Source organism: Mus musculus, chromosome 16 (assembly GCF_000001635.26).
Source record: "Mus musculus strain C57BL/6J chromosome 16, GRCm38.p6 C57BL/6J".
Taxonomy (NCBI): domain Eukaryota; kingdom Metazoa; phylum Chordata; class Mammalia; order Rodentia; family Muridae; genus Mus; species Mus musculus.
The window spans coordinates 8,457,687-8,481,409 of NC_000082.6; the positions used below are offsets into that span (position 1 = coordinate 8,457,687).

Genomic DNA, 23,723 nt, shown 5'->3' on the forward strand with positions numbered 1-23,723 from the left:
AGGGCTCTTGGATGGATTGTCAGTTACAGGGGTGTTTATTTTGCAACTACCATACTTGTGTGCTATCTGTAACATTTTACTATTATTGGGTTGTATATTTCAAAAGATAGGATCTTATTGTATAGCCCAGGCTGGCCTAACATTTGCTGTGTAGTCTAGGCTGGCCTGGAACTCACAGGTCATTGCGATCTTTAATGGGAGAAATGTGTTCAGAGTGCCACTGTGCAACTGCAAATCAAAACATCCACAAAATAGCCCTACCTACCTTTAGAATGGCCAGACCCCAGAGCACTGGTGACATCATGTGCTAGCAAGGATGAGAGACAGCGGGAATGGCTGGTCATTGCTGCTGGAATGAGAAATGGCACAACTACTTTGGAAGATGAGTTGATTGTTTACAAGATTGAAAGCATCTTCCCACGTGATCCCAGTTGTGCCCCCTTAGTCTTTACTCAGATGAACATTTACTTCTACACACAAGCCAGCACGGTAACATTTATAGCAGCTTTTCCCACCATCACCAAACCCTTAGAGAAAGCAAAATGTCCTTCGGGGGAGAATTAGGAGAATGGTGGCTTTCCAAATAATGGGGATACTCAGCACTGAAATGGGTTGGGCTACGAAGCTGTGAAAAGAAATAGAAGAAAGTCAAATACACTTGGCTAAGCGAAAGAAGCCATCCCTCAGAGCTTGCCCAGTGCACGGTTTCCACTATAGGGTATCATACATGGGCTATGAGGAGGCAGGGAGAACTAGGCCAAGCCAGGAGGACATTCAGAGCAGTGACACTATTCTGTGTGGCACTATAATGGTAGACAGATGTCATCACACATGGCCCAAACCCTAAGATACACATCACCTAGAGAGAACCCTTAGGTAAACCATGGATTTGCGAGACAACAGTGTGTCAGGAAGCTTCACTGTAACAAGACTGGTGTGAGCATCACTGCTGGGATAGGTGTAAGCTCTGCAGTAAGGGGAAATACCTTTCTTTTCTGCTTTTTTCAGTGAACATAAAACTACCCGTAAGGTGACGTTTTTCTGGACTGAGGCAATAATCTGGTGTAGCGCTATTGCCATAAAGCATAGAGACCTGAGCTGTGTCTCCAGAATCAACATGCCTAGGGGTTTGTCTCCACGCTGATTCTAGATCCCATCCAGTTGACAGTCAGTCGGTATGAACCATCATAAACAACGACTGTTAGATGAGCTGGAGCACTCCCCAGTCCACCACATCGCTCCTCCCTGTCTGTTCTATGCAGAGATCTGACAGGAGATGGGGAAGGTAGATGGAGATGGCTGAAAATGATCAAAGCTACTCACAATGTTCCCAGCATTTGTGAGCTCCTCTGGGACCTGGGATAACTCAGGAAAGAACACAGAGCTGCTGGTGACAAATGGAAGTGTATATTATCCTCCCGAAGCCAGGCTCTGGAAGGAACAGGATGGCTTCTCCTCGTTTCTCAGGGGAACATGTTGATCCAAATGTCAGTAAGTAGCCAAAACCTCTCCTTCCCACTAAGCTGGTCATGATGCCTTCTCAGAAGCCCTCTCTGTCTGGAGGTCTCCAAGGCAGCAGTGCCCCTGGTGGTAGGTGATGGTATTGCCAAGGTCTGCTTCATTCTGCAAACCCTGGTAATTGAGTGTGCGGTACCAACCAGAGGAATGACACGTGCACGTCCATATGGAGACCACAGGCTGATATCAGGTGTTCTCTTCAACCACTCTTCAATGTATCTATAAAGAATATATAAGTAAATATACGTATAAATAAAGATATATTATGTATATGTGTATGTGTGCATGTGGAATAGGCACATGAGTGGAGGTGCATGTAGAGGCCAGGAGGGTGCTAGGTCCTCTGGAGCTAGAGTTACAGGCAGTTGTAAGCAAACAAATACGGTTGCTGGGAACTGAACTCTGGCCTCTGGAATTGCAGCAAGTGCTCCTCACTGCTGAGCCATCTCTCCAGCTCCTTCACCTTATTTTTAAGACCTAAACCTGGAACTTGCCCATTCAGCTACACTGACTAGCCAGGGAACTCCCCAGGAGTGGGTTCACAGGCACAACAGCATGCCTGTCTCTTTATGTTGGTGCCAGTGGTGGAACTCGGGTCTTTGTGTAAACACTTCACCACTGAGCATCTCCCCAGCCCCTGTCATCATCTCATAGACACTCGCCGTCTCTGCTCATTCGAGCTATTCCTTGAGCCTTCCCTTCCATTTTCAAAAGTCACCTATTCAGCATCATATCCCCAGAGTTCATCTGCTCCACCCAACTGAGCAAAGGCTTGTACAGCACAGCCATCAGCACTGGAAAGTGTGTCACCGGCCACATTACCAGCACAAAACAGAGCCGGGCGTGGTGGTGCATGCCTTTAATCCCAGCACTTGGGAGGCAGAGGCTGGTGGATCTCTGAGTTCGAGGCCAGCTTGGTCTTCAGAGTGAGTTCCAGGACAGCCAGGGCTGCAGAGAAACCCAGTCTCGAAAAACCAAAAACAAAAAAACAAAACCAGCACAAAACAGCCATCCCTTCTCCCTTCATCTCCCCAAGGAGACCCAGCCTCCAATAAGCTGTCAGCCACTCTTTTCCTTCCCCTTGTCCCCTCTATAACCACAAGCCTGCTTATTAGCTCCACAGAGTTCTGACTCTTCTGTTCTGTGCACTCCCTGCAAATGGTACTTTACACTGTGTGACCTATTGGACCTGGCCTCTTTTGCTCAGAATATTATTTTCAAGGTTATGGTGATGCGAATCGAGGTTCCATTCCTCCATAACCAGCTGCAGAGCTGCCTAGTCAATAGACTGGGTTGCCAGGGGTGAAAGAGCTAGCCAAACTCCTCACATGAAGATGGATGAATGAGTTTGCAAAGGCTGTGACCAAAAGCAATAGAAACACTTTAGCTGTGTCTTACACACATGGACACTTATTGTCACCTTGTTTAAAGGCCTGGGGATGAGAGGCACAGCTGTTAAGAGTTGAGATTTAGCAAAGTCCTCAGGAACCTCCCAGCTGCCTCAGGTGGGGACTTTAAGGCACATGAGAACAGATAGAAAAAAAAATGTGGAAGGAATTATTTAAAAATGAAATCTTAAAACCAAACATGGTGACAAGTCCCTTCCGCTCGACTCGAGCCCCGGGCTTCCTTGCCAGCAGAGTCTTGCCCAACACCCGCAAGGGCCCACACGGGACTCCCCACGGGATCCTAAGACCTCTGGTGAGTGGAACACAGCACCTGCCCCAATCCAATCGCTCGGAACTTGAGACTGCGGTACATAGGGAAGCAGGCTACCCGGGCCTGATCTGGGGCACAAGTCCCTTCCGCTCGACTCGAGACTCGAGCCCCGGGCTACCTTGCCAGCAGAGTCTTGCCCAACACCCGCAAGGGCCCACACAGGACTCCCCACGGGACCCTAAGACCTCCGGTGAGTGGAACACAGCGCCTGCCCCAATCCAATCGCTCGGAACTTGAGACTGCAGTACATAGGGAAGCAGGCTACCCGGGCCTGATCTGGGGCACAAGTCCCTTCTGCTCGACTCGAGCCCCGGGCTTCCATGCCAGCAGAGTCTTGCCCAACACCCGCAAGGGCCCACACGGGACTCCCCACGGGATCCTAAGACCTCTGGTGAGTGGAACACAGCGCCTGCCCCAATCCAATCGCGCAGAACTTGAGACTGCAGTACATAGGGAAGCAGGCTACCCGGGCCTGATCTGGGGCACAAGTCCCTTCCGCTCGACTCGAGACTCGAGCCCCGGGCTACCTTGCCAGCAGAGTCTTGCCCAACACCCGCAAGGGCCCACACGGGACTCCCCACGGGACCCTGAGACCTCTGGTGAGTGGAACACAGCGCCTGCCCCAATCCAATCGCGCGGAACTTGAGACTGCAGTACATAGGGAAGCAGGCTACCCGGGCTTGATCTGGGGCACAAACCCCTTCCACTCCACTCGAGCCCCGGGCTACCTTGCCAGCTGAGTCGCCTGACACCCGCAAGGGCCCACACAGGATTCCACACGTGATCCAAAGACCTCTAGTGAGTGGAACACAACTTCTGCCAGGAGTCTGGTTCGAACACCAGATATCTGGGTACCTGCCTTGCAAGAAGAGAGCTTGCCTGCAGAGAATACTCTGCCCACTGAAACTAAGGAGAGTGCTACCCTCCAGGTCTGCTCATAGAGGCTAACAGAGTCACCTGAAGAACAAGCTCTTAACAGTGACAAATAAAACAGCTAGCTTCAGAGATTACCAGATGGCGAAAGGCAAACGTAAGAATCCTACTAACAGAAATCAAGACCACTCACCATCATCAGAACGCAGCACTCCCACCCCACCTAGTCCTGGGCACCCCAACACAACCGAAAATCTAGACCCAGATTTAAAAACATTTCTCATGATGATGATGGAGGACATCAAGAAGGACTTTCATAAGTCACTTAAAGAATTACAGGAGAGCACTGCTAAAGAGTTACAGGCCCTTAAAGAAAAGCAGGAAAACACAGCCAAACAGGTAGAAATCATTAAAGAAAAACAGGAAAACACATCCAAACAGGTGATGGAAATGAACAAAACCATACTAGAACTAAAAGGGGAAGTAGACACAATAAAGAAAACCCAAAGTGAGGCAACGCTGGAGATAGAAACCCTAGGAAAGAGATCTGGAACCATAGATGCGAGCATCAGCAACAGAATACAAGAAATGGAAGAGAGAATCTCAGGTGCAGAAGATTCCATAGAGAACATCGACACAACAGTCAAAGAAAATACAAAATGCAAAAGGATCCTAACTCAAAACATCCAGGTAATCCAGGACACAATGAGAAGACCAAACCTACGGATAATAGGAATTGATGAGAATGAAGATTTTCAACTTAAAGGGCCAGCTAATATCTTCAACAAAATAATAGAAGAAAACTTCCCAAACATAAAAAAAGAGATGCCCATGATCATACAAGAAGCCTACAGAACTCCAAATAGACTGGACCAGAAAAGAAATTCCTCCCGACACATAATAATCAGAACAACAAATGCACTAAATAAAGATAGAATATTAAAAGCAGTAAGGGAGAAAGGTCAAGTAACATATAAAGGAAGGCCTATCAGAATTACACCAGACTTTTCACCAGAGACTATGAAAGCCAGAAGAGCCTGGACAGATGTTATACAGACACTAAGAGAACACAAATGCCAGCCCAGGCTACTATACCCGGCCAAACTCTCAATTACCATAGATGGAGAAACCAAAGTATTCCACGACAAAACCAAATTCACACAATATCTTTCCACGAATCCAGCCCTTCAAAGGATAATAACAGAAAAGAAGCAATACAAGGACGGAAATCACGCCCTAGAACAACTAAGAAAGTAATCATTCAACAAACCAAAAAGAAGACAGCCACAAGAACAGAATGCCAACTCTAACAACAAAAATAAAAGGAAGCAACAATTACTTTTCCTTAATATCTCTTAATATCAATGGACTCAATTCCCCAATAAAAAGACATAGACTAACAGACTGGCTACACAAACAGGACCCAACATTCTGCTGCTTACAGGAAACCCATCTCAGGGAAAAAGACAGACACTACCTCAGAGTGAAAGGCTGGAAAACAATTTTCCAAGCAAATGGACTGAAGAAACAAGCTGGAGTAGCCATTTTAATATCGGATAAAATCGACTTCCAACCCAAAGTTATCAAAAAAGACAAGGAGGGACACTTCATACTCATCAAAGGTAAAATCCTCCAAGAGGAACTCTCAATTCTGAATATCTACGCACCAAATGCAAGGGCAGCCACATTCATTAGAGACACTTTAGTAAAGCTCAAAGCATACATTGCACCTCACACAATAATAGTGGGAGACTTCAACACACCACTTTCTTCAAAGGACAGATCGTGGAAACAGAAACTAAACAGGGACACAGTGAAACTAACAGAAGTTATGAAACAAATGGACCTGACAGATATCTACAGAACATTTTATCCTAAAACAAAAGGATATACCTTCTTCTCAGCACCTCACGGGACCTTCTCCAAAATTGACCATATAATTGGTCACAAAACAGGCCTCAATAGATACAAAAATATTGAAATTGTCCCATGTATCCTATCAGACCACCATGGCCTAAGACTGATCTTCAATAACAACATAAATAATGGAAAGCCAACATTCACGTGGAAACTGAATAACACTCTTCTCAATGATACCTTGGTCAAGGAAGGAATAAAGAAAGAAATTAAAGACTTTTTAGAGTTTAATGAAAATGAAGCCACAACGTACCCAAACCTATGGGACACAATGAAAGCATTTCTAAGAGGGAAACTCATAGCTCTGAGTGCCTCCAAGAAGAAACGGGAGACAGCACATACTAGCAGCTTGACAACACATCTAAAAGCCCTAGAAAAAAAGGAAGCAAATTCACCCAAGAGGAGTAGACGGCAGGAAATAATCAAACTCAGGGGTGAAATCAACCAAGTGGAAACAAGAAGAACTATTCAAAGAATTAACCAAACGAGGAGTTGGTTCTTTGAGAAAATCAACAAGATAGATAAACCCTTAGCTAGACTCACTAAAGGGCACAGGGACAAAATCCTAATTAACAAAATCAGAAATGAAAAGGGAGACATAACAACAGATCCTGAAGAAATCCAAAACACCATCAGATCCTTCTACAAAAGGCTATACTCAACAAAACTGGAAAACCTGGATGAAATGGACAAATTTCTGGACAGATACCAGGTACCAAAGTTGAATCAGGATCAAGTTGACCATCTAAACAGTCCCATATCACCTAAAGAAATAGAAGCAGTTATTAATAGTCTCCCAACCAAAAAAAGCCCAGGACCAGATGGGTTTAGTGCAGAGTTCTATCAGACCTTCAAAGAAGATCTAATTCCAATTCTGCACAAACTATTTCACAAAATAGAAGTAGAAGGTACTCTACCCAACTCATTTTATGAAGCCACTATTACTCTGATACCTAAACCACAGAAAGATCCAACAAAGATAGAGAACTTCAGACCAATTTCTCTTATGAATATCGATGCAAAAATCCTCAATAAAATTCTCGCTAACCGAATCCAAGAACACATTAAAGCAATCATCCATCCTGACCAAGTAGGTTTTATTCCAGGAATGCAGGGATGGTTTAATATACGAAAATCCATCAATGTAATCCATTATATAAACAAACTCAAAGACAAAAACCACATGATCATCTCGTTAGATGCAGAAAAAGCATTTGACAAGATCCAACACCCATTCATGATAAAAGTTTTGGAAAGATCAGGAATTCAAGGCCCATACCTAAACATGATAAAAGCAATCTACAGCAAACCAGTAGCCAACATCAAAGTAAATGGAGAGAAGCTGGAAGCAATCCCACTAAAATCAGGTACTAGACAAGGCTGCCCACTTTCTCCCTACCTTTTCAACATAGTACTTGAAGTATTAGCCAGAGCAATTCGACAACAAAAGGAGATCAAGGGGATACAAATTGGAAAAGAGGAAGTCAAAATATCACTTTTTGCAGATGATATGATAGTATATATAAGTGACCCTAAAAATTCTACCAGAGAACTCCTAAACCTGATAAACAGCTTCGGTGAAGTAGCTGGATATAAAATAAACTCAAACAAGTCAATGGCCTTTCTCTATACAAAGAATAAACAGGCTGAGAAAGAAATTAGGGAAACAACACCCTTCTCAATAGTCACAAATAATATAAAATATCTTGGCGTGACTCTAACTAAGGAAGTGAAAGATCTGTATGATAAAAACTTCAAATCTCTGAAGAAAGAAATTAAGGAAGATCTCAGAAGATGGAAAGATCTCCCATGCTCATGGATTGGCAGGATCAACATTGTAAAAATGGCTATCTTGCCAAAAGCAATCTACAGATTCAATGCAATCCCCATCAAAATTCCAACTCAATTCTTCAACGAATTGGAAGGAGCAATTTGCAAATTTGTCTGGAATAACAAAAAACCTAGGATAGCAAAAAGTCTTCTCAAGGATAAAAGAACTTCTGGCGGAATCACCATGCCAGACCTAAAGCTTTACTACAGAGCAATTGTGATAAAAACTGCATGGTACTGGTATAGAGACAGACAAGTAGACCAATGGAATAGAATTGAAGACCCAGAAATGAACCCACACACCTATGGTTACTTGATCTTCGACAAGGGAGCTAAAACCATCCAGTGGAAGAAAGACAGCATTTTCAACAATTGGTGCTGGCACAACTGGTTGTTATCGTGTAGAAGAATGTGAATCGATCCATACTTATCTCCTTGTACTAAGGTCAAATCTAAGTGGATCAAGGAACTTCACATAAAACCAGAGACACTGAAACTTATAGAGGAGAAAGTGGGGAAAAGCCTTGAAGATATGGGCACAGGGGAAAAATTCCTGAACAGAACAGCAATGGCTTGTGCTGTAAGATCGAGAATTGACAAATGGGACCTAATGAAACTCCAAAGTTTCTGCAAGGCAAAAGACACCGTCAATAAGACAAAAAGACCACCAACAGATTGGGAAAGGATCTTTACCTATCCTAAATCAGATAGGGGACTAATATCCAACATATATAAAGAACTCAAGAAGGTGGACTTCAGAAAATCAAATAACCCCATTAAAAAATGGGGCTCAGAACTGAACAAAGAATTCTCACCTGAGGAATACCGAATGGCAGAGAAGCACTTGAAAAAATGTTCAACATCCTTAATCATCAGGGAAATGCAAATCAAAACAACCCTGAGATTCCACCTCACACCAGTCAGAATGGCTAAGATCAAAAATTCAGGTGACAGCAGATGCTGGCGTGGATGTGGAGAAAGAGGAACACTCCTCCATTGTTGATGGGAGTGCAGGCTTGTACAACCACTCTGGAAATCAGTCTGGCGGTTCCTCAGAAAACTGGACATAGTACTACCGGAGGATCCAGCAATACCTCTCCTGGGCATATATCCAGAAGATGCCCCAACAGGTAAGAAGGACACATGCTCCACTATGTTCATAGCAGCCTTATTTATAATAGCCAGAAGCTAGAAAGAACCTAGATGCCCCTCAATAGAGGAATGGATACAGAAAATGTGGTACATCTACACAATAGAGTACTACTCAGCTATTAAAAAGAATGAATTTATGAAGTTCCTAGCCAAATGGATGGACCTGGAGGGCATCATCCTGAGTGAGGTAACACATTCACAAAGAAACTCACACAATATGTATTCACTGATAAGTGGATATTAGCCCCAAACCTAGGATACCCAAGATATAAGATATAATTTGTTAAACACATGAAACTCAAGAAGAATGAAGACTGAAGTGTGGACACTATGCCCCTCCTTAGATTTGGGAACAAAACACCCATGGAAGGAGTTACAGAGCCAAAGTTTGGAGCTGAGATGAAAGGATGGACCATGTAGAGACTGCCATATCCAGGGATCCACCCCATAATCAGCATCCAAACTCTGACACCATTGCATACACTAGCAAGATTTTATTGAAAGGACCCAGATGTAGCTGTCTCTTGTGAGACTATGCCGGGGCCTAGCAAACACAGAAGTGGATGCTCACAGTCAGCTAATGGATGGATCATAGGGCTCCCAATGGAGGAGCTAGAGAAAGTAGCCAAGGAGCTAAAGGGATCTGCAACCCTATAGGTGGAACAACATTATGAACTAACCAGTACCCCGGAGCTCTTGACTCTAGCTGCATATATATCAAAAGATGGCCTAGTCGGCCATCACTGGAAAGAGAGGCCCATTGGACTTGCAAACTTTATATGCCCCAGTACAGGGGAACACCAGGGCCAAAAAGGGGGAGTGGGTGGGCAGGGGAGTGGGGGTGGGTGGATATGGGGGACTTTTGGTATAGCATTGGAAATGTAAATGAGTTAAATACCTAATAAAAAATGGAAAAAAAAAAAAACCAAACATGGTGGCACACAACCATACTCTACTTGGGAGGTAGGGACAGGAGGATCAGGAATTCAAGGTCATCCTTGGCTACATAGCAAGTTCAAAGTCAACCTAAGCTATGTGAGGGCTTGGCTTTAAAAAAAATAAAAATAAAACAAAACAAAACCTTCCAGGGCCTGTTGGCACACTTTTAATCCCAGCAACTGGGAGGCAGAAGCAAGTATACACAGTGAGGACAGTGAGGATTACGTGACCCTATCTCAACAACCAACCGAGAGAGAGAGAGAGAGAGAGAGAGAGAGAGAGAGAGAGAGAGAGAGAGAGAGAGCGCTCAGCTGATCTGAGCTTCTAATCCTAGCTACTTGAGAGACTGTGGTAGGAGAACCACAAGGACAGAGGGAGGGAGGGAAGCAAAAAAATAAGTCAGTTCCTCCCTTCTAGCCTCCACCCCCTTCCCAGCTCTCAGTAGTGAGGAGGAAACCAGAGCCTCATGGATGCTAGGCAAGTGCTCTTCATTAAGCTTTAATCTCAGCCATCCTCATCTCCTCTTAAGGGAAAATTCCCAAGAACTATCCCATGCCACATTCTCTCACTTCCCGTTATTCCCATTAGCTATAGGCCATGTTCGTTGCAAGGGAAGCAGGGAAGCGTGGTTTTTAAAGTCTGGGGAGGTCTTACACAGTTATGGAAGAAGAAGGAAATGGATGCTGCCCATGGTTATGAAGGACGTGTAAGGAAGTGAAGCTGGAACGGTTAACAGGGCTGGGAGCAGGGGGTTAAACATGTCTCTGAAAACGATAGGAAGCTGAAAAGGCATTAAATGCCTCAGGATCACACTGACAAGCTGCCCAGACCACTACATTTTCTCTGCTCAGCTACTTAACACATATGGGCAGTCCAGAGAAAACCATCAAAGCCCGGCCTACCCAGGGAGAATCGGAATCATCTCTGCTAAATACTTTGCCCAGCTCTCTCCTTCCTTGCTTCCTTCAGCCCCTGCTCCTCCTGACATACAACCTGGCCTTCCCAGGCCACCTGACCATTCTCCATTCCCCAACTCTCTATCCAGCACTCTGTACTTTTAAAATATATCTGCTTGTTCTCTGGCCCTTCCCCAGCAGAACAGAAGTATCATGAGAGCAGAGACTTGTCTGATGTAACCTCTTCCCTCATGTCCCACACCTAGGAGACATTCTGATAGCCTTCTTTTCTTTGATAGATATTTGCTTAGAATAAAAATTTCCCATGATCACACTAGTGTGCTTCTATCCTGGCAGAATATACACGTGTGCTCATCTGCATGTGTTGCTATGCCTGCCTGACTCTCTACATCCATGTGTCTTGGTGTGGGGAGGTGTCTGCTCAGCATTGTGTAGCCATCAGGAAAATAGCAACAGAAAGCAGTGGCTTCTGAAAGTTGGTCGAGGCAGTTTGGGATAGCCCAGAAACTTGATGCTTTACTTACAAGGAAGATGTGGCCTTGATGGTCACTTCATTCTGCTCTGCTTCTAGGGAAAAGAGATGAGAATTCACCCGGAGCCTGGAGTGTCCATGGGCTCTCTCTGCCCCATCTTCTGCAATTGGCCACACTTCTTCTTTGAGCCCTAACGTTCAGATAATCCAGGGGGCAAGCGGAAAGCAAATAGAGGACATGAGATTCACATTTGCCTCGGCTACAGTTTAGATCAAAGTGTACCCAGAAGTGAGCATGTATTCAAAGCCTGGCCCCTATGCAAGTGTTGATCAGAGGTGGGGATTTCAGTGTGAGCCTGTGTTAGCCCCTGTGTGGGATCATAGGGATCAGACGCCTTCATGGGTAGATTCATCCACTGTTAGATTTATAATCCAGTGGGTGGAACCCTCTGGAGGTGGAGCCTAGCTGGAGACAATATGTCATTGAGCCTTTGGGTCTAGCGCTTGGCCTCCCATTACCTGTGCTCTAGCTCCCACAGTTCCAAAGCAATGGAGCTAGCAATGCTGGACCTCTGAAAGCATGAGACAAAAGAAGTCATTATTTCCTTAGGTGGTTTCTGAAAGCATGAGACAAAAGAAGTCATTATTTCCTTAAGTGGTTTTTCCTGAGTATTTATCACAGCCACAAAAATAAGTGACTAAATACAGCCTCCAACCTTAAGCACTTACCATTCTCAGCATTCTGAACAGGATAAGGTTTACCTAAGGTGTAATATTTGTGTCCTATTTCATTTTATGCTAGACTCCAACTTAGAAAGATCCGGGATCATCGTTACTGGAGACTTGATGACTAGATCCGTTAGTCCTGCCAATTGCTTGTAAGGATGCTAAACGCAGGGTATACATAACACTGGGAAGAAACAAGGGGCATGCTGGCTAACACACTCCGGATCCCTCACCCTCCAATTTGAATCCTCACCACTTAGTGGCTGAGTGATCCTCCAGCCTGCCTGCCTTGCCGGAATAAGGATATTCTAAACGTAACACACTTGTGCCCCTCCCTTTGGCTATCAGATTATTGAAACAGTCAACCCCCAAATTTTGATTTTCCCCAACAGTCCCAAGCTGGGAGGAGATAAAGGTTAATACCAGGGACCAAACAGATGAGTCACTGTCTTCCAGGAAGAGAATTACAACTTTTCAAAACTCCTTGCAGGATAGATTGAAGCCAAAAAAAAAAAAAAAAAAAAAAAAAAAAAAAAAAAGGATGGAGCAATGATGGGCAGTACCATACCCAGACCAGGACTGCTTAGCTATGCATAACTATAGCACTCTACTTAAACATAAATATCCTATCGGTGCCCGAAACATGTACTTGGGTGGGTCATTGTATGTTTTTGTCTTCTGCTTTTGCCTATTAATTGTTTCCTGGGCATACTTAGGAACAATGGTTAAATACAGCTTATTAGGACTCTGATCTTTAATGACTCTAACACTTAAAGCAAATTATTTAACTTTTTTTTCTTGTGCTGGGCTCTCTACACCGCTGAGATTCTTAGCCATATTTAAATTTTTTACAGGAGGGATTCCAAACACCGAAGTGCAGAGGCGTCCCCACTCTGGACGGCCATATGAGCAATCCGACCAGGTGACAGCTGAGCCTCCAGTGGCCGCCACAGGGCTGAGCGAGAGCATCAGGTGTTAGCTAGCGGCTGCCGCCGCGTGCGCATGCGCGACCCGAGCCGGCGCTTGGACCGCGCCTGCGCAAGCTGTCCGTCATGGCGGCTTCCTGAGCCCCATGGCTAGGGTTCCGCGTGGGACTTCAGACCAGTGTCATGGCGGGTAAGAGCCCGGGAGAGGGGGCGGGACCGGGAAGAACCCAGGGAGCATCTTGGCTTTGAGAGCCAAGCTTACACGACCTTGAAGTCTGAACCCTCAGCCTCAGTTTCCCTTTCTGTATGGGACGTCTCGGTTTCCGTGCTGGGTGAGGCAGTCCCACTCTGTCTCGGATTAGGAAGGGAAGGAGAGGCCGGGTTAGCGACTGGCTTCTTCAGAGTGACTGGCCGCTAATGGAGGAGGTCCCTGGAGCCGCTGACGCCGCCCTGCGCGCGTGGCCAGCCCTTTCCTGCACCTCTGAGCCCTGCGCCCTCCAGCTTCCTGGCGTTCCCTCTCCCAGCTCCTAAGTTTTGATTGTCCAGTGGGTGTGCATCCACCTGCCTGGGAGGAGGGGAGTTCTGTCCACCCCGGTAGACTGGTTTGGGGAATAACAGTGGCTGTAACCCTTGAAGAATTCTTGGGAATCCAACTCTGCCGTCTCGGAATTGCCTAGACGACCTGCCAGCTCCCCTACCGGAATGAATTTGCAACATGAAACCTGGGACTGCTTTTCCAGCAGTACCTAGGAGAAACTGGACACCTCTCTATACCATGCATTTTCTAAGTAGAGAAACTGTCTCAAGGTCTCTAGCCATCTCCCCGGGACACTTTTCTATAAACATGATCCTGTAGCTACTTACAAGTTACTGATGATCCCTGAAAGGGACGGTTGTCACGTTTAATCCTCACACAGGCCTCAGTGCCTCCCTATTTCCAGAATGCTGATTCCCAGGCGAAACCCTTAAAGGAGGCTCATGACCTGGGACTTCTCTCTCAGGCCACATTTCCTGGGAAACCTGCTTCATTCATACTTTTAAGTAGACGAAGTCGACCAGAGGTTAGTAGAGAATTTGTTTTCCACCTATATGTTAGACGATTTGGTCCTCATATAATTCCCACTTACAGAATGAACAATGAACATGCATCCTCTGAGGTGTAAATTTGTGTACCATAACAACACATTCTATCCTCTTATTCATGGTCAGTGTTCCCAAAGATGGCAGAGAGGATTTTTTGGACCAAAACCAAAAGCCAAATCTTGTCTTCCATTCAGAACTAGGGGAGCCAGTCTACCTCGAACCAGTAGGTGGTTAGGGCTAGGCTGTGTTTCCTCTGCCTGAATCATGTCTGATTTTTGTTGCCAGTGGTTTTGCTGAAGGCTGAGTACTTCTTTGATTTCATTCACATGAAATCCCACATTGGTTTCATTCCCAGCCCCAGTTCACACCTGCTTACCCGCTTACGTTTTCGCTGGCTTATCATGCTGTGGAGGGAAACAAAGCAAACTCGGAGAAGAACTTTCTGGGTTGGCGCCATTGCCGTTCCCTGGCACTCATCCATATACAAAGCTCCAGCTGTGGGCAGTTAGAGCATGAAGACATCTGAATTATGATAATAAAATTAAACCGTTTCCATCTTCCAGTTTGAAAACAAATGGAGGCTCCTAAGAGTTTGACTCACCGTAAGCACACCAACCACGTAGGAATTGTCCCTGTAGGCACTGGAGAAGGGCAGGTTTGGGCCAAACACATGAAACCAACCTCGTGGCAAAGAAGTCGCCGCTATTTCACACCTGTTGTAATTCAAAGACTCTGCTCAGAGCTTTTCCCACACCTCACCCCACTCCCACACTCCTGCAAGGTGGCAATATGGCTGATAGAGCAGGTCCAGAGAGGAAAGTGATTCCCCCCGAGGTCTGTAGCTGGGAGGTGGGGGACCAGAGTTTATACCTAGTTGCCCAGCTTCGAGGCCCGTCAGACTTCCGCTGGTGCTCTGTGGTGAGGTAGAACAGTTAGTTGGAAGGAAAGCCTTCCTGTTTGCAACCACTGTGGCTTGGATATGGTTTCTAATTGTAGTATATAGTTATATAGGAAAGTATTCCTCAGAGACAGGTAATGAAAGAATTCAGTAGTAAAATGTCATGTTGTCTTCAGTTCACTTTTAAGAGAATTCAAAGGAGAAATCATAGATGGATAGATAGATAGATAGATAGATAGTAGATAGTAGGTAATATGCTTTACTGGATAAGATAGATAATATGTATTAATAGATGATTGCTAGATAATACATTATTAAATATATGGTCTCTTATTAGATAGATGGTCTCTTAGATAGATGGGTATATATTATTTGATAGTCTCCATTATTAGGTAGGTGGTCTCTATTAGGAATATAGTCTGTTATTAGGCAAATGATCTATTATATATAGGGACTCTATTTTGGGGAGCGTTGTTTGTTTGTTTGTTTTGATTTCGAGACAGGGTTTCTCTGTGTAGCCATGGCTGTCCTGGAACTCACTCTGTAGGCCATGCTGACTTCAGAGCCACAGAGCTCTGCCTCAGCCTGAGTGCTGGAATTAAAAGCATCTACACCACCACCGCCCAGCTGCGTGTCTATTATTAAACAGACAATCTCTACTATTAGATAGATGGTCTCAGTAGTAAGTAGATGGTCTCTACTATTGAGTAGATAGTCTTTTATTAGGTAGATGTTATATTATTCATAGATAGATGTTCCCTATTATTAGGTAGATGTTATATATTCTTAGATAGATTGTGTAACTACACATAACAAAGTGCTAGTTTTCCATCAATCCAAGCGGTGGATATACCATGTTTACCGTGCGGTTTCCCCAGCTTTCTTGGCTGCTTGAAAAGTGCAAGTAGTACAGACCTGTTATCCCACTAAGATCACAAACTCAAGCTTGTCTGAAATACAGAATAAGTCAAGGCCAGTCTGTCTCAAAATAAAAACATGGCTGAGATATAGCTTAGTGATGGAGAGCTTGCCAAGCCGGTGCAAGGCCTTGGACGGATCCTCAGCCACAGAAGAGACATGGGGGGGGGGGGGGGGGCAGGGCAGTATAAAGGGTGTCATCCAGGAAGATGTTCCAGGCTTCCCTTGGCCACCTGGACTTGTTCTTCTGTCTCAGGTGCATCCCAGGAATAGCATGGGCCCAGCCATGGACGAGGTCACCTTCAAAAGTGACACTGTGCTGTCAGATGTCCACCTGTACACCCCCAACCAGAGGCACCTCATGGTGCGGCTGAATGGCATGGGGCAGCCAGGTAAGATCCGGGTCTGAGTGGAGCAACTGGCTGCCTGCTGGGGCCCTTTATCATCTTCTTCTTCTTTTTTTTTTTTTTACATACTTCTTTTGGGGGAAACCTCTTCTTTTTTAAATCAAAACTTCATTGCAAAAACTGACAAAGAAAACAAAATTCACCTATAAGATTTAATGAGACCCAGCCAACTTCTATATGTCTCAGCCAACTTCTGTACAGTTAGCCATTTTGTATACTTCTATACAGAATAGCCATTCTGACACTGGGGAGCCTCACATTGGATTTTATGATTTCGCTATTAACTGTTCTCTCTCTCTCTCTCTCTCTTTAACCACTTACCATCCACCCAAAAAACCAAAACCAACCAAACAAAAATCCATGATACAGTTAGAACTAGAAGCCACAAACGTTACGTGTTCTTTAGTGACTCGGGTGTACTTCATTCTTCGTGTCACTTAAGTCTTCCTTCACTGTGCACTGCTGTGCTTTCCTGCTGTACCACATCCTGACCTACCACCGACATGCAGAAGTGAGCGAGCCCACATTGTCATGCAGGAATGATGTTGGAGCTCTGTGTGACTGTAGGCCCCAGGCGGGTCATCTTATCCACTTGATTATTGAACTCCTCCTCGGCTGAAGTCACCTTTTGGTGAGCATTTACATGGGACACAAATATCTTCACATCCTTTGCCCATTTGGAGAGATCTATCCACATACTTCTTCCCCAGATGTCTTTCTCACCAATTTTCCAATTGTGATCTTTCCAAGTGCCTGACCATCCAGCCAATCCATTGGCTACAGCCCATGAGTCAGTGAATAATCGTACATCTGGCCATTTCTTCTTGCAAACAAACTGTAATACCATGTGTACTGCCCGAAGTTCTGCCCACTGTGAAGATTTCCCTTCACCTGTGTCTTTCAGACTTGTTCCAGAAAGGGGTTGTAATGCTGCAGCTGTCCACTTCTGGGTGGTGCCTGCATAACGTGCAGAGCCATCAGTAAACCAGGCCGTAGTCTTCTCCTCTTCGGTCAGTCGATCATAGGGAACACCCCATGAGGCTATAGGCGCATGCTTGGCAGCAGATGGCATTGTAACAGGAGTAGAAACCATAGGCATTTGAGCAACTTCTTCATGTAACTTGCTTGTGCCTTCAGGACCTGCTCTGGCCCGATCACGTATATACCACTTCCATTTGATAATAGACTGCTGCTGTGCGCGTCCCACTTTATGACTTGCAGGGTCTGATAGTACCCAGCTCATGATGGGTAGTTCAGGTCGCATAGTAACTTGGTGTCCTATTGTCAAACGTTCAGTTTCCACCAAGGCCCAATAGCAGGCCAAGAGCTGTTTTTCAAAGGGAGAATAGTTGTCTGCAGATGATGGTAGAGCTTTGCTCCAAAATCCCAAAGGTCTTTTCTGTGATTCACCTACAGGGGCCTGCCAGAGGCTCCAAACAGCATCTCTATCAGCCACAGACACCTCAAGTACCATCGGGTCTGCTGGGTCATATGGTCCAAGTGGTAGAGCAGCCTGCACAGCAGCCTGGACCTGTTGAAGGGCCTTCTCCTGTTCCAGGCCCCACACAAAGCTAGCAGCTTTCCGAGTCACTTGGTAAATAGGCCTAAGTAACACAGCCAAGTGAGATGAACAGGTACATAGATGGTGGTACTGCCTTGACCCTGTGCCTGGCTGGCTCTGTTCCTTCTTCCTCGGCTTCCTGTCTTTCCTTCTGCACAGACTCCCTGATTCCTCTTCCTGCATCTTGCAGCCAAACATAGCTTTTGAAGATGCAAACCCAACCAAAGCACTGCCCTGACATGGATTCCCCACCAGTCCCCCATGGTTCTAGGGAACATGTGGCCTTCTAGCCAGTGTGCCCAGCCTGTCGCCCTCCCCTTCGTGATCTCTGTGCCCCTTCAGTAACTGTCCCAGTTGGATGACACATTATACCACGCATTGACAAACTACAGTCTGTGTGGCCAAACCTGGTCCTGCTTTGTTTTTAAAAATAATGTATTGAAAGACGAGCAGAGCTGCTTGTTACTGTGTTTTTATGGCTGCAGACAGCTGGGTCGTTGCAGCAGAGATCCTGTGTCTCAAAGGGCTTATGATACTCGTTTCTTAACCTGCTAAAGGAAAGATTTGCTGGCCTTATATGGTTGCCACTATGTGTCACACAAAATACAGTTTTATTATGTCGGGGCAGAGAGCTCACAGTCTGTAATCACCTTGTTTACTTTGATGTTTTGCCACTACAATCCCTAGATATAAGTTCCCTAAGATGCTGCATTCTGGTTGGTGTCTCCAGCACAGCCGATGATCAATGCATGTTTTGTTGAGTGGATGGATAGATGAATGGACTGGTGGGTGGTGGATAGGTCAGATGAGTGAATAGATGGTGGGTTGGTGGATGGATAAATGGACAGGTGAGTGGAAGAAATAAATGATGGTCAGGGTGGGTAGATGAACAGGTACATAGATGGTGGTAAATAGCTGGATGGACAGTGGTAGATGAATGAGTAAGATGGATGAATGGGTGGATACACAGAGTAATAGATGATGGATAGTTGGGAAAGTGAATAGATGATAGATAATAGACTGGATAAATGGATGGATGGGTGGATGACTGAGTAGGTAGATAAGTAAGATGCATGGGTGGATGAGTAGGTAGGTGGTTGGTGGATGCTCAAAACTTGATGTGGGATGTGGTACTATAGGAACCTGAAGCAGAGCTAACTGACTGAGTACTAAAAGCTAGAAAGGCATCCCAAGAAGAAGAAATGGCTGCACAAGGCAGTAAGGGCTCTCCTCGGGTCTTCCCATGTCCCCTGCTCTTCGATGATGTCTGCAGTGTGAGAAGGTGGTAGCAGTGAGCTGGACCTAATATCAAGTCAGTTAGAGAGGACTGGGGACTCTGAGCCACTGCGGTTCACTGGCCTTGGCCTTGGCTGGCTGCAGGTGGATTATTCCTTATTCCTGGGATGCAAGTATGGAAACAGGCCCAGAGTAGACAGATGCCTGACCCAGCCTAGGGTTAACCATTCTGAACTCCTAGCTCTTTTTGTTTCTGACATACCTCCCCTGGAACGTGCACTCATACCGATATCTGTCTCAGTGACTTTCGGGCTACCTGGTGGTGAGGGATAGGCCAAGAGTGTGAGTGTGTGTGACTGTGTGTGTGTGTGTGAGTGTGTGTGTGTGTGTGTGAGTGTGTGTGAGTGAGTGTGTGTGTGAGTGTATATGTGTGAGTGTGTGTGAGTGTGTGTGTGTGTGAGTGTGTGTGTGTGAGTGTGTGTGTGTGTGAGTGTGTGTGTATGGTGAGTGTGTAAGTGTGTGTGTGTGTGTGTGTGTGTGTGTGTGTGTGTGATTGTTTTGACCTACCATCCTTAAGAAGCACCTGAAGCACCAGGCAGACTGGATTTGTATCCTGCCTTGGCCATTTAGCAAGCTCACTCACCCTCTGAGCCTCAGTGTCCACGTCTGTGAGATGGCTGCTGTGCTCTCTTCACAGTTACACTGCAGCTAATCGACTCGGGCCAGGTGCCTGCACAGGTGCTCACTCAGCAGAGGCTGCTCCATCGGAAGCTGGTGGCTGGTGGCTTCTGCTGCCCAGATGGTCACTGCTAAGTGCAGCAAGTCTCTGCTGCTTAGCCCGTTCACCCCTACCTGGCCTTTAAAAGTATCTCTAGTTGAGCTGGGCATGTGACTCTGACTCAGTTAGTAGGGTTTTTGCTTAGCACACACAGCCCTGAGTCTTAACACCAGCAACACATAAAAGTGGGTGTCATGGTGCTTGTGTACAACCCAAACACTGGGTTGTAAAATTAAGATCAGGATTGGAAGGTCACTGTCATCTACATAGTGAGTTTGGGGCTAGCTTAGGCTACTCGGACCCTGCCTCCAAAGAAAAACTAACTATCTCCTGTTGGCAGTCAGACTTGTCGAGGCAGAGGAAAGGAACGACGACGTTGGTGTTGCTCACTCTGTGTCTCTCACTTACAGTCTTCCTGTCCCAGTTCAAGCTCTTGTGGAGTCGGGACTCTTGGACAGACTCGGGGGCTGAGGACAGTGGTCCCACAGACGTCTCCACAGAGGAGATGCCCCCTGCTGGGTCAGGAAGTGGCCACAGTCATGAGGATTTGTCCCTCCAGGCTGGGGATGACAACACCATCCAGGAAGGGTTGAGTGTTCCCCTGGACGAGGATGGGGACCTGGATGTGGTACGAAGGCCACGGGCTGCTTCTGATCCCAACCCGGCAGAGCCCGCAAGAGACAAGGTACACCCCACGATTCTAGCACAGGAGGAAGATGACCTCGTGGGAGACCAGGAGTACGAGAGCTGCCCCCACAGCATCATCAAAATAGGTAAATAAAGGCCGCGCTCTCTGGCCCCTGAGGCAGCCACAGTGGCTGTTGGGGCACAGTAGAGCTGTGGGCATCAGTTCTGAGTTCAGATTGGTTCTAGTGAGCTGAGACCAGGCAGTGCCACGGCCAGCAGAGTCTATTCAAATCCTATAGATCAACTCTTGCTGAAGACTCTGCAGAGGCTCCCATTGCCCTCTGGATGGAATACAGATGACTCAGCTTAAGGAGGGTGGCGGGGGGGGGGGGGGGGGGCGGGCACGGGACACACACACACACAGGTCTCACTCTCCTCTCATCAGCACTGACCAGGACCCCAGACCCTTCTTTGCTCTCCTCACTCTGGTTCTCTGTTGGGCTGCACAGTCACCTCTGGTGCCTGCTACCAACCTCTACTTTCTAGCACGCTCCCAACTGCCCAGCTCCTGACTCAGGTACTACTTCCTGCAGAAAGCCCTGCTCCTGCCTCCAGCTCCCTGGTTCTCTAACCTGGTATGTGGCTCAGGACAGAGTTTGTGAGGTTCTTAGCTGGGTTCTAGGAGAAAGGAAGCCATGGGAAATTGAATAGCCAGAGTGTGAATGGAGGGAGGTATCAGTTCACAGCAACCTGAAGTGGGCCAATCAAATGGGTCGGAAGCTGGGGCAATGAAAGGAGAGGTGAGAAGGCCCAAAAAGGGGTTTTGACAGACACTCGGAGACAACACTGTGAGGCCTGCTGTCTGGGTTCAACAGGCAGAGCAAGGGTCTTGTGACCTCAAGTGTTGTGTGACACTCATTTCTGAGAAGACATAAACAAGCCCCTCATCCCAGAATAGGGAGCAGATGACAGACCCACGTAAGGACACCACCAAAGCCTAACTTAGTGAGCCAATGGGCTTTATTTGGGGAAGAAGGGTTTTATCTGGCTTATGTCTGATCACAGTCCACCACTGAGGCAAACGAGGGTAGGAACCCTGGAGGAACGCTGCTTCCTGGCCTGCTCCAGCCACCATGAGCCACACGACCCATGGGCTGGCGGTCGTGGACTGTATGAGAAAGGAATGAGCCAGTAAGCATCACTCCCCTCGGTCTCTGCCTTAGGCCCTGCCTCCAGCTTCCTGTCCTACATACCTCCTTGTCTTCCCCTTGATGGACTGTGATGTACAAGCATAAACCAAATAAGTTCCGTTTAGCCAGTGTTTTATCACAGCAATGGCAAAGAAACTAGGGTGCTCCCTCCCCTCCAGGGCCAGAGTGTAGAGTAAGTGTTCCAGAGTGACTGGCCTCCAGCCGGTGTGCGCCAGGAACACTGTCTTAGAAGCTAACAGCAAATTCCCATGGGAAAGCTGCCCCTTCTCCTGCTTTCCTGTGGCCTTGGGTCTTCAAACATGACTGTTCTTCCCTCTCAGCCAGGGGCTCACCTGCCCCAGGATAGCATTAAGTTTCTGAAGTGGTGGCTCTTGGCTGTGTCACCATCACCACAGCACAGTCTTCTGTAACAGTTGCCATGAGTTGGGCTCACTGCTCTTCTGCCAGGACATCTAGCCTCAGAGTGCACACAGCCTTGAGCAAGCTCCCAGTCACTCGCCCTAGAGCACCGCACCTCTACACAGAGTCAAGGATACAGCTCTCTCTGGGTGCTAATGATAGGTTAGCAGACTCAAAAAGGTTGATTTAAAATTCCTCTTCTGTTTCAACCCGACATTAGGAAAGCATTTTGACACATTTTGACTTAATATGTTTTCTCTTGAGCTAGTCATTTTCATGGCCCAGCTCCACTGACTACAAATGTGTGAGTGTTGGGGACATTGATGAGATTAGCAGTTTCTAGCCATCCGCTGAGCCTGATCCCTGTCAGCATGGTCTGACTGTACCAGAGCACAAGGACAGAGTTATCTGTGTGAATGCAAAGGAACTGGGGCTCAGAGCTGCTAAGGGTCAAGTCACCCAGGGACAGTGAAAACTCTGATACTCGTGAGTGGCAGTCTGACCGCAGAGCCATGTTCTGTCCCTCAAGGGGAGCAGACTTCCCATACTCTCCAGATTCTCTCTGCATCTGTGAAATGGGGTGACCCAATCCAACTCAGTCTCAGGGTGTGCGCCCCAGGCCGGCTCATGTGAACATGCACACATGTTCAGTGAGGCAGTGTGTCTCTGAGAGGTTGGTGGGCGAACTTAGTTCTGATTCCCAGCTGGTGGCGCATACTGAGCCCCAGCATGCCTCTTCTGAGTCCATATTTTGGTGTGTTACCCCTTGTCTTTAGGGCTCATGCCAACCTGGCTCCCAGAGGCAGAGAAGGAAGGCATCCAATTTGCTGACCTGGAAACTCGCTCCCTTTTTGCTGGGCCCTGGGAATCACTCAGACACCAGGACTGGCCATCATCCCCATAGCAGAGGCCTGTATAGGTCAGGTCCGCCTCTTCTTCTGAAAGGCACAGGAGTGGTTTAGTCCTTCAGACCAACAGCCAAGGCGGAGACGGCTACTGTTTGGGCTTTAATCTTGTTTCATTTGGTTTAGTTTGTGCATGTGTGTGTATTAGTGTGTGTACACATGCACACATGGGGAGGTCAGGGGTCAACTTTGTGAAGCTAATTCTCTCCTTCCACCTTTGTGTGGATTCCAGGGACTGGACTCATGTTGTCGCCCTTGCCTGAGGAGCCGTCTCTCCAGCCCTTGCTTTGTTTGTCTTTTAGAAGGCTCTTGCTCTCCAGGCCACGCTGGCCTCACTCCTGCAGGTTTATAGCTGTGAAGCAGCTTGCTCCTCGGATTTTGTTATAAGACTGTTTTAGTTTGTGTGAGTTTGGCAGGCCTTGGAAACGTCTCTGCTGTGTTTGTTTGTTTGTTTGTTTGAACCTCACACAGCTGTTTGCAAACATTTAGTACATAGTCCCTTGGCCAATTTGGGCTATGGTATGAGACCCCATCTCAAAAAAAAAAAAAGGAAAGGAAAAGACTGCTCTTGAGTTGTAACGTCACCGCAGAGATAGTATTTTGCAGCGTTTCTTTTTCTCCTTCATCTTGTGTTTCCACTCCTTCCCACCATCAGAATCTTGTTCTGAGATAGTTTGGACTTGAGAGTGTATACCAATCACCTATCTCATG

General features: G+C 46.6%; 1 protein-coding gene, 1 long non-coding RNA gene and 1 other non-coding gene across 6 annotated transcripts in view; 1 reads left to right on the forward strand and 2 right to left on the reverse strand.

Moving 5' to 3' along the window:
* Positions 1–13,469, reverse strand: Gm30012. 2 transcript variants are annotated; one of them, XR_384641.4, is made up of 5 exons: positions 13,257–13,465; positions 11,857–11,909; positions 11,390–11,528; positions 1,324–1,737; positions 1–625 (listed from the first exon to the last, which is right to left on the reverse strand). It is a non-coding gene; the product is annotated as a predicted gene, 30012 (long non-coding RNA). The 2 variants fall into 2 exon arrangements; XR_875879.3 differs by lacking the exon at positions 1–625 and having other exon boundaries at positions 1,386–1,737; positions 13,252–13,469.
* Positions 13,071–23,723, forward strand: part of Mettl22 (methyltransferase like 22) — a 19,449-nt gene continuing 8,796 nt past the window's right edge. Inside the window, exons 1-3 of one of the 3 annotated variants that reach the window (XM_006522107.4) lie at positions 13,071–13,179; positions 16,145–16,280; positions 20,430–20,643. In XM_006522107.4, the coding sequence (XP_006522170.1) occupies positions 16,263–16,280; positions 20,430–20,643 (232 nt within the window). In that variant the 5' untranslated portion in view covers positions 13,071–13,179; positions 16,145–16,262. Of the gene's footprint in view, positions 13,180–16,144; positions 16,281–20,280; positions 20,644–23,723 lie in introns of all 3 variants that reach the window. The other 2 variants (NM_146247.1, XM_030249103.1) reach the window with 2 other exon arrangements.
* Gm23706 lies at positions 22,974–23,055 on the reverse strand. Its single transcript, XR_003952027.1, has one exon. It is a non-coding gene; the product is annotated as a small nucleolar RNA SNORD86 (small nucleolar RNA).